At 35.9% G+C, this 10,399-nt stretch overlaps 1 protein-coding gene across 1 annotated transcript in view; it reads left to right on the top strand.

Annotated features, from left to right (window-relative positions):
- Positions 1-506: 506 nt before the first annotated feature.
- The window catches only part of PAM (peptidylglycine alpha-amidating monooxygenase), a gene marked incomplete at its 5' end in the record, with an annotated part of 24,568 nt that continues 14,675 nt past the window's right edge, over positions 507-10,399 (top strand). Inside the window, 2 exons of the mRNA XM_009574542.1 lie at positions 507-812; positions 5,893-6,022. Of these exons, the coding sequence (XP_009572837.1) occupies positions 507-812; positions 5,893-6,022 (436 nt within the window). The remainder of the gene's footprint in view (positions 813-5,892; positions 6,023-10,399) is intronic.

Raw genomic sequence — 10,399 nt, 5'->3', positions numbered from 1 at the left:
ACAGGTTTCAAAGAAACAGATTTTGAAATGCATCATGACTGTCTATTACTGTCTTTATAAGTGAACAAATTAATAAAACTATAGAATTTTTACCTCTTTGTTTTATAAAAATAGAATAAGTGTGCAGAAGCGTGGCAAATCCAGATAATTCCATCACAAATATTCTTTTTCTGAAATTTGTGCACTTTTTTGTTTTTCTTTTTTTCCCCCCCTGTTCCCAAGAACATCTGTGCAGAGGTGATGATTTTTTGATGCCAAAGTGTCAGGTAAAAGTGGACATTTGTATGTAAATTGAAGTTTATAAAGATTTGACATTATCTTTTCATACCAGAGTCTTCACTCATTCAATTCCCGAGGCTGAAACAGTTCGCTCTTACACTACTTTTGACAATGACTGTTTGAATAACTTTGTTACATTATACTTTGCTGAAGCTTTCTAAAACTACACGATCTGTTATAATTGTTTTTTCCCTCCTTTCCTCTTATCTTTTCTCTTTTCTGTACAGGTGATTTCTATTCACTCCTTTCCAAGCTGCTAGGAGAAAGGGAAGATGTTGTGCATGTGCATAAGCATAACCCTACAGAAAAGGCAGAATCAGATCTTGTAGCTGAGATTGCTAATGTAGTCCAAAAGAAGGATCTTGCCAGAGAGATCACAAATCATGATGAGAGGGACAATACTATTCTTGTCAGAGACAGAATTCACAAATTTCACAGACTAGAATCTACCTTGAGGCCACCAGAGAACAGACTTTTCTCTTTACAACAGCCTAAACATGGTGAGGGAAGCTGGGAAAAAGAACATACAGGAGGTGGGTTAGGGGTTGATTTTATACAATGAAATGCAATGTAAGAGCTGTGATCCACATTAGCAAAATCTGAAGGGAATATCAGTTGATGCTTGGAAGTATTTTATGTGACAGTTTTCCTAATTATGGAAATGTTCTCTCTCTATTTTAGAGGTATTTCAGTGGGGTTCTTTCCCCCTCCATGTTTTAAGAAAGAATGTATACCAATGGCACAACACTGATACTTTTTGGAACATAGAGTATTTTTTCTGTTCCCAAGACTTTTACTTAATGATTTGGTGTCAATTATGTTAAAACAAGGTAAACACAGGCTATAGTAGTCATGGGAAGTGAAGAATTTTCATAGTACAATTAACTACTATAAAATAGTCACTGGGATAATCGGTGCATTTTATGAGTTTTCTGATTACCTTGGTTTGTCAGATACAAGATTTTATAAAATTTATTGCTGTAATTCTATCAGACATTTTTTCTCTCATTCAGAAAGAGTGGTAGTTAATCCTGAAAAATTCTTGAGAAGTAAAATTTTCTGTGTATTTATTTCAAATTGGGCTTGGCTATCCAAATATTCTTGGACAGGCTGTTTTATTATACTAGGATTATAGTCCATTCCCTTCAGGTTTCTATGACAGCAGAAATCATGGAAGTATTGTGTTTGTTTTACTTGCGTTTTGGTCTCTGTGATATTGATTGTGCTTAGTCTTACTTGCTAATGTGGAAAGCCAGATAATGCAGCATGTGACGAGTATCTCATAAAAGAAACTGGTATGTATGCATGAAAGTAATCTGTATGCATAAGCTGTAGCAGCACATGCTTGCTTTTATGTTGCAAACAGCCAGCTTGATGTTTCCAAGTACTGTTGTACACAAATATGCACCATTTATCATCCATTTGATTTTTATTTCAGTTCAAAATGTTAACATGTATTGTCTCCGCATATGTGAGATTCTGTTATAGTATTCAAATTCAGCAAAATTCTGGGTTTGTATTTAACAGAAAACCAAAGATAACGATTTTCCAATGTTACGTTAAATGAGAGCCTGTCAAGTTACTGGCATAAGGGCAAAAAACAGGTGGGATGTTACCATATGCCTGACATAAGTGTAAATCATAAATAATTCCATAAGAGACACTGGAATTAAATCCTTGGAAGAGTAGTGTGTGTAGCATTTCTGCAAAACCAGTTTGTTCAGTTCAGACTAATAGCATGTGGTATATAGAGGGGAAGAAAGAAATTTCCTTTCTGTTTTAACTGATCCAGAGGAGAGAGTGTCAGTGAACTGAATAAATGGCTTAGGTGGCACACCATATGGCATGAATTCTAACTACAGAAAGCGTTTGCTCGGCTACTTTAGTAGCTATATATTCATTTTGGGGGAATTTGTTGGTGGAGGACTAATTAATAAATGGACTTTCAAATGATGCAATTTTGAGTTACAGCAAAAAAGAAAACTGAAATTATCTTAATTAACATTAATTTTTTTTTTTTTTAGTGTTTGTGATACTGCTAACAACAGAAATTCTGAATGGCAGAAGCTGTCTGCGCCATCTTTTGGCAAAATAACTTTTATAGCCATAAAATCTTTAAGCACATGTTTAGTTCTGTTTTGGGTAGTATTTATGTATTAGAGGAACAGAACCTTCCATAACAGAATTTTCCTCTTCAGAGGAAGAAGTGGAACATAAAGTGTTTTAACTTGTCTTGCTTTAATAAAAAAAAATTTGCACCCTTCATAACATTCTTTACTATATTGAATTTTAAAAATTCTCAGTATTTCTTAGGACAAGACTCTGGTTGCTGTTAAACTCATTTCATTTAACTGTTTAAAAATCACCAGAATTAAAATAGTTTAATATTTTTAGTCTTGCAAATATTCCAACTTTAAACATGTAACTGGTTTGAAATAGGAAGTGACCAATGTGTTAAGTAAGGTTGTTATAAATGTTATGTTTATAATTTATACCACTGCTCTTCCTGCACTGTTGTTATCTTACTACCCTGAGACTGGTAACTGATCAGTCAGGTTGTTCAACCAGTACAATTATACCTCCTAATTAAGGCAAACAGTGTAATTTTCCAATTTTTAAAACTCCTTTGTGCAGTGCTTACCTGTATTTGTCAAGATTTAAATGACTACTCTGATGACAGGGAGTAAATGCAACATGACTAAAATTTGTAATGTTAAAGGGTAGCAAGAGCTTCCAGGGATTTATGGACAGTAAATTGCAATTTTGCCAATAAATAAGGCTTTATTCTTTCACTTGTAGAGAGATTAAAAGCTGATTTGCCTTCTAAATCTACATAATTCTCTATAGTTTTATTGATGAAAGGAATTACTCTAAATTACAAGGTAGAAGATCTAGTACTTAGTTTAGAAATCTCATTTACAACAAAACTGATGGTTTTGGGGTTTTTTTTAAGTAACTGTAAATTATTTTAATGGGGAAAAGTAATTTTCTTTGGTTTTGTGTGTAACTGTTCCATGGGCCACTTGTTTTGTAGGGAATTAATAATCAGTTTTAGACAAATTAAGTCTAAATTTAGTAAATAATTTTTTGTAAAAAGCTAGATGCCTTAAGATGAACCTGTATTAAAGGACTTTCAGTATGAGACTTTTAAAGGGAAAAGAAAAGATAACAATAATAAAGCAATTTTGGAAAAGTGTGAGAAAACCTAAAGGTTGTGTAGAGGCTGGAGTTCTTGTGATTAGACTGTATTTCACTGTACATTCATTTTATTGTTTTGATCTATCAGAAATCTTTTAGTCCTTTAACTGTAAGTATAAGCATTTTGTATTTTATAGTACATGCCTTTTGAGAAACTGAATTTTATAGAGGCCAAAATTTAGGCTTTCTATGTTTAGTCTTTTAATTTTTCTAACTTTTTTGGTAAAGGCTCAGAGGCTAAGGGGCACTTTAACATTAAACATACACAAGTTTTCCGCAACTTAACTTAGACTGATATAGAAAGAGCAAGTGAGGAAGCAGACAAAGGATTTCCATCCTTTTATTCCTTTCAAAATGCTCATGTCCATGGATATACTTGGTGCTGCACCTGCTGTGACCAACCGAACTGCACGGAAGTATGAATATGTATAATCTTTTTCTTAACAGTTTCTCTTTTAGCTAGAAACTTTTGTTCAGTTTCTGATTCCTGTCTTAGATTCGCTGCAGTTGCTGATTGCCTTAGATTTGTCTTAGGTTCGTGTTAGCCTAAAGAGTTTCTCTGTCACCTACTCTAGCTATCTAAAACGACAAAGGTAAAATATCTCCTAGCCTGTGGTAGGTTTTCAGCACTGGTTTTATCTTCCCCCTGTGTAGATTGTAGAAAATGGTTTTCTCTCCAGCCCATCCTTGCTGTTACTCCTTGGACTACATCTCTTCCAAGTGAAATGGAATGGTGGGGTATGCTTATCAGAACAGCTGGGTTGCACAGGTGACCTGAAGATTTTGGGCATTGTTCCCCTTTTCATTTTTCCTTTCGTTAGAAGATCACTTCCAGCTGAACCCTCTCAAACTCCTTGGGTGCTGTGTGTTGAGGTCTGTGATCTGCCTTGTTTCAAAGCACGGATGTCCAGGCACTTTGTGAATGGGGACGTGTGTTTCACCTGGCTAGATGATACCCCAGTGATCAGTTTTTAGGATCACAGCAAAACACAGAAACTTTGGGTGAACTGAAAGTTGCAAAGTACAGCATGATGCTATAAAACACATTGAATACTAGTGAAACAGCTTCAGTTTCACGTAACTGCAAAGAAATTGCTTTCTATTCACCTCCAGTTTGGCTATAAGTACCTACATACAAAGTCTGCATGTTAGAAATACCTGAATTATGCCGAACAAATTAATTTCGGAAAGGAAGGAGTGATGGATTTCCTAACATGTAGAAGGCATTTTAGGATTTGGAGGTTTGGGGTTTTTTTAATCAGAATTAATGACATTTTTCTTGACATTACATTTTTTATTTTTGGGAATATTGTTCAATCGTCTCTTAATACTGCCAGAGCAACCCAGACCAACCTCTTCCAAATAGCATTTAAGCAGTCTATTTCTGAGAAATTAATCCTTGTAGCCAATGCTCTGCAACTTTTTCAAATTTTGGACTGTTCATGCCTTTAATCAGTGTAAGTCTATTTTTACATAAAATAGATATTGAAGTAAACATCTTCTTATATTTTTAATTTTAACCTTTAAGTTGAAACTAAATTTGTCTCCCTTAATTGAGGAGTTTTACAATTCAAGACAAACACAAGAAATATCTGACTTTTTAGTAGTGGTTCACTTGCTAAATCCTGTGCTGTTGATTTCCTGTGAAAATCCGATTTGTGTTATTCAAAAACTATCCAGTATTTATTCTTAAAAACAGTGTGTTACGGCATAAACAATGACAGATATTCTACCCTTCTTCATCTCTTTCATCAGATTTAGACATCTATTTCCTATTCATACCTATAGGATTTGGATTAGGATATGAACACTATCCAGAACTAATGCATATGTTGGCTGTAAGAAATGTCATAGGCAAACTTCACAGAATTACTGTTTTATTTGCTTCTCGTTGCTGTTTGTCTTCCTTCCCTGTATTTTATTTCCTAGTCTTAAAAGCTTTTTTGAAAAAAGTCATGAATCAACCACTTCTGATATGTAGTTGGTTTAGTGTTTCATAGTCTTTGTTACGCATTTTTTAATAAAACATTGGTAGGTTAATATTTAAATTTGCCTGCTGATTTTGGATAGTAGTTGTATATTTTTGTAATCTTTCAATGTAGAAAGTATTCACAGAGCTCCTAAAACTTCTAGAATCTGTGTACCTTATGGAGATGGAGAAAAGATGGAGAAGAGAATGGAGTCAAAAGCAGTTTTGAAGTTTCTGCATCCTATATGTAGCAGGATGCCAGTGCTTGTGCATGCTTTACTATAGTAAGACTATGCTTGGAATGAAATTGCAATGCATTAATGGAAATACTGCATGTAAGAAAACATCCATATAATTCCCAACAGTCTGTACCAAAAGCCGATTAACCGTGGTTTTTTATAAATATGCTGCATGAATGTCTGTCTTTTGTTTGTTTCTTTGGTCAGATTTCCACATAGAAGAGGCTGTGGAGTGGCCTGGGTTAGACCTGAAACTAGGTCAAGTTTCTGGGTTGGCTCTGGACCCTGAAAATAACCTAGTTATCTTCCACAGAGGTGATCATGTTTGGGATGAAAAGTAAGTAGATACTCTGCCGAATGGCACGTTAGAAGGTCAAATTGGTGTGTGCTATTTGTATATCTTCTCAAGAAAAGACAAGGCATATTGCAGTTCCTTTTCCATTTAAAATTCAGTTCTTTGGCTGAAAGTGCCTTTGGGAGGCTCAGAATGGAAGTGGTGACTGACAGTTTCAAGATGATGGGGTTACTAGGTCTTTAGACAGTAAGAATGTGTCTCCAGAGAAAAAGAACATAGTACATTAGGTCCTTAGACTGTATAACCATGTCAGTGTGGTATTTACTGAGATTAATTATCCCTGCTTCTCCATGTTTTTTAGCAGGTCTAATTAGCCTGGGAGAATGATGTTTTAGTATGGTGTACTACTATTAGGACCTGGGTTTAAGACATGCAAAGCTAGCTGCAGTGTATCTTCATTCTTTTTTGTCTTTATGTCCACTGAACAAAATTGGATTGTTTTAAGGCACTCTCTCAAAACAGGCTTTGTCCAACTCATTTGATAGAATTTACTACATTTAGTGTCACTCAAAACAAAAAAAAGTCCCAGCTTTATAATGGCCATTTTTCTAGTGTTTGTAAAGTAATATACTCGAAGGTATATTGTTTTAAGAACAGAACATTCCAAATAAAGTGTAGTATCCTTATTTGTACAGTGTCTTTATGTCTTTGAGCTTTAAAATAGTATGTCTGACTGTTTAGATGGACACTTTGGAAAAAATTCCATGTAATTGTAACAGAACACTGGGAGGAAATAGTATTGGCCTGTAACAGAACATTATGTAGTACCCTTTTTAAATGTGCTTTTTTAATCTTCTTTTTAAGCGTCTGTTCTCCATATATATAACTATAAAGCTAAACAGTAGGGGTTTTTCCAACTCCCGATGAATTCATTTTAAGATAGCATAGTTTCTGAAAATTAGAGGGGGCAGCTTTCTCAGCTGTATAATAACAAATTATGCTTAGAATACTGTTTTATGGAGGAAAGTAAGTTTGGATTTTTAGCTAAATAACATAATGCAGCACATAAGGCAATCATTTGTGTCTCGTGCGTTATATCAGTGATCTCTCCAGCTCAAGTATATATAAATATAGACTATAAAATTTGAAAGGATGACGCATGCTGCAACTTGTATTACTCAAGCTTTAAGTAAAATCTGATACTGATTTGTTTTTTTTCATCCTCCTACGCATGAACGTAAGTGCTGTTCTTTGTGTCATTGAAGAAAGAGTTGAAAAAATACTTGAAAATAGGCTGGCAGTTGTATTCATTTCTTACTTCTGAAATATGTATTCTTGAGTGTCTGGTGACTGAGGTATACCCGCAACCCAAGCACAAAACTGGAGTTTGAGATCAAGCAGTATTTGGAGAGCCTACAGATTTTAAACAAAACAAAAAAACATCACATTCCCTAAAATAGGAAGTGAACATAATGATTCAGCCATGTCGAGAGATGGTGTGGGTGCCGGAGAAGATCAGAGCTGTGGTCTGGAGTCTGGCAATCCACATACCTACCAGCTCTTTTGGGTAGCTTTGCAGGTTCACTTAACTCAGCCCTGTCCTTGACAGCAGCCATCGTTCATATTCTGAGTATTTCTAGCCTGTGGTTATCGGACTTCCCAGAAAAATGCTTTATCTTATATTTAGTATTAGTAGTGTTCATCTGTACATCAGTCCTGTGTGGGAGCTTGCCATATTTGCCATCATGTGATGACTGAAGTTGGAACAAAGTAAAACTGTCTGGCCTTGTAAATATGATCAGAAGCATTCAGTCCCGTATATGTAACCAACATGTAAGGTGAGCTGTTGTTAACTGAAGCTGGTTATGGGTTTTCTGTAAAGATAACTACACATGAAATCCTAATTCATTTCAGAGTGGTTTTGTTCTTCTTGTGAAGCACAGTTAATCAATATAGAGGAAACCTAGTGTTGGTAGGAGCCCTTAAATCAGGTAGGCTAAAACTTCTGTAAGCCTGTTTCTATAGAGTATTGTGACTTTAAAACAATATATTTGGAAAACATGCCTGTGGTTAAGATGTTGTTCCGTATCTTGAGGCACAGAGCAGAGGCACAGAGAAGTGCACTCAGCCAGTCAGCCTTCCCTTTTTATCTTTGGGTACGTCATAGAATTATAGAATTGTTTAGGCTGTAAAAGACCTTTAAGATCATCCGTCCAACCGCTAACCTAGCTGCCAAGTCCACCACTAAACCATGTCCCTAAGCGCCACATCTACACGTCTTTTAAATACCTCCAGGAATGGTGACTCAACCACTTCCCTGGGCAGCCTGTTCCAATGCTTGTCAACCGCTTCCGTGAAGAAATTTTTCCTAATATCCAATCTAAACCTCGCCTGGCACAACTTGAGGCCATTTCCGCTCATCCTATCACTCGTTACTTAGGAGAACAGACCAACACCCACCTCACTACAACCTCCTTTCAGGTAGTTGTAGAGGGTGATAAGGTCTCTCCTGAACCTCCTTTTCTCCAGACTAAACAACCCCAATCCCCTCAGCCGCTCCTCATAAGACTTGTTCTCTAGACCCTTCACCAGCTTCGTTGCCCTTCTTTGAGCACCTCAATATCTTGTCGTAACGGGCCTATGAAATACTCTGGGAACCCTTTCATGGGTTGTGCTGAAAAGGAGGGAGTATGTGTGTTCTCATTTTTCAATAAAAAGGAATAAAAAATGAGTATTTGAAAGGGGTTTATCATGACTATTGTATGGGGAGGGATAAAAAGTTATCAGACTTGTAAGTTAATGTTTACAATTAGCTGTGAATACACAGTTAATTGAGTATAATATTCCTTCCCAAATCATAAATGTGATGAATCAATCAAGCCTGAAAGCCCAGAATTTATTTTCTCTGTTGCAGTGCTTCACCAGCATAGTATAGAAACAAATTAAACAAAAAATATCTGTGCTGTTAGGCAATGCACAAATGTTTCCAATGCATTATTGATGTATACCATAAAAGCTGGATCATCATTCAACTAAATACAGGTGGATGAATGGTCTGTGCTGTTTTATAAGGCAACTTCAGTCTGCTTTAGAACGCAAAAGCAGTTATACAATGACAAGCCCTATAATACAGTAGCAGCTTTTCAGTGGCTGTAGCATTCCTTCTGTGCGTGATTTAAAAAAAAAAAAAACTTTTAAATAAGTCAATGATGTTTTACCACATTGTCTCCTCAATTTCAGAACAATCTGTGCTATATGCAGCGTGTGCTGTTCGGAATGAAGAAAATTAGAACTATTCATCTGGCTGAGCAGTGAATCAGTTGGAAGTTATTTTGCATTTTGTGATGAAAAATGTGTACTGTTCATGCAAGTTATAAAAGGCATAATAAAAAATACAAACTGCATTCTTGTTACTGCATTCTTAAGAAGCTAGGCAGGTTAATTTAGGCTGAGCACAGTACCACAATGGTGATGGAATTGATCAATAATAGAGCTCAAGCTTGTGCCTTCAGGGGTTATGGGGTCAGGTGCTCTGTCTAACTTTAATATGTAGCCCACCAGAAGGACATTAGATTTAGCAATAAATAGTTTGTATTAGTGTGAAGTGGCCGCTGAAAAGTAGAAAAATAGCTGTGGAATTACATTGGGGTTTGAAATTAGTAGTAGTGACATATGCAGCATATTTTAGTTGCCCTTTGATATCAAACTGCAGAACCTATTAGAAAACCATGCTGCAGAGCAATATGACATATAATAGTAAAGTGTTCAGTTATTTTGTTTGGTTGGTTTTGGTCTTGCTTCTTTTAAGCTAGCAGTAGTCAGCATAGTTTGTGTCCCCATTTATCAGTTGAAACAAAGGAACATTTATTTTTCTCAAAACCTGGGAAGGAAAGAGTGACTGTGATTCTGTAGCATGCCAGTCTTCCTCCTAGAAGAGGATATTTGACAGGGAGAAGATGCGTGGAAGATCACTCCCATGAACTCATTTAAAGTTCACTAGGCTTCCTTTGCATAAAATGCCATAAAATCTCTTATTTACACTGAAAGCACTCAGTTCCTAGAAGAGCTGGGTAGTTGTTAGTAGGAAATACTTAGAAGTCTGGACAGCACTGTGACTAAGACCAAAATCATCATAAGGAAAGCCAATCTTTTTTTTAAGTTGTCTATCTAGCCAGTTCTCCAGTGATATAATCTTATTTTCTGACGGTTTTTTTGTACAATATCTACCATCACTAAGATTCTCTTCTGTGAGTAGCTGTGCTGATTAATAACCTTAACAATAACAAGAGTTCAGTCTGTCCAGTGGTGGTTCTCCAGTTGTGGTCATCCATACCTAGAGCAAGTCCTTACGAGTATTAGACTCCTTTTTAAATAAAACTGTTTAAAACCAAGAGAACTTGTTATGGAAGATTACTGTCA

The sequence above is a fragment of the Fulmarus glacialis genome, unplaced genomic scaffold (assembly GCF_000690835.1).
Source record: "Fulmarus glacialis isolate BGI_N327 unplaced genomic scaffold, ASM69083v1 scaffold43763, whole genome shotgun sequence".
NCBI lineage: Eukaryota > Metazoa > Chordata > Aves > Procellariiformes > Procellariidae > Fulmarus > Fulmarus glacialis.
Note: the sequence above shows the minus strand (reverse complement) of the source record. Positions and strands in the feature narration are given on the sequence as shown.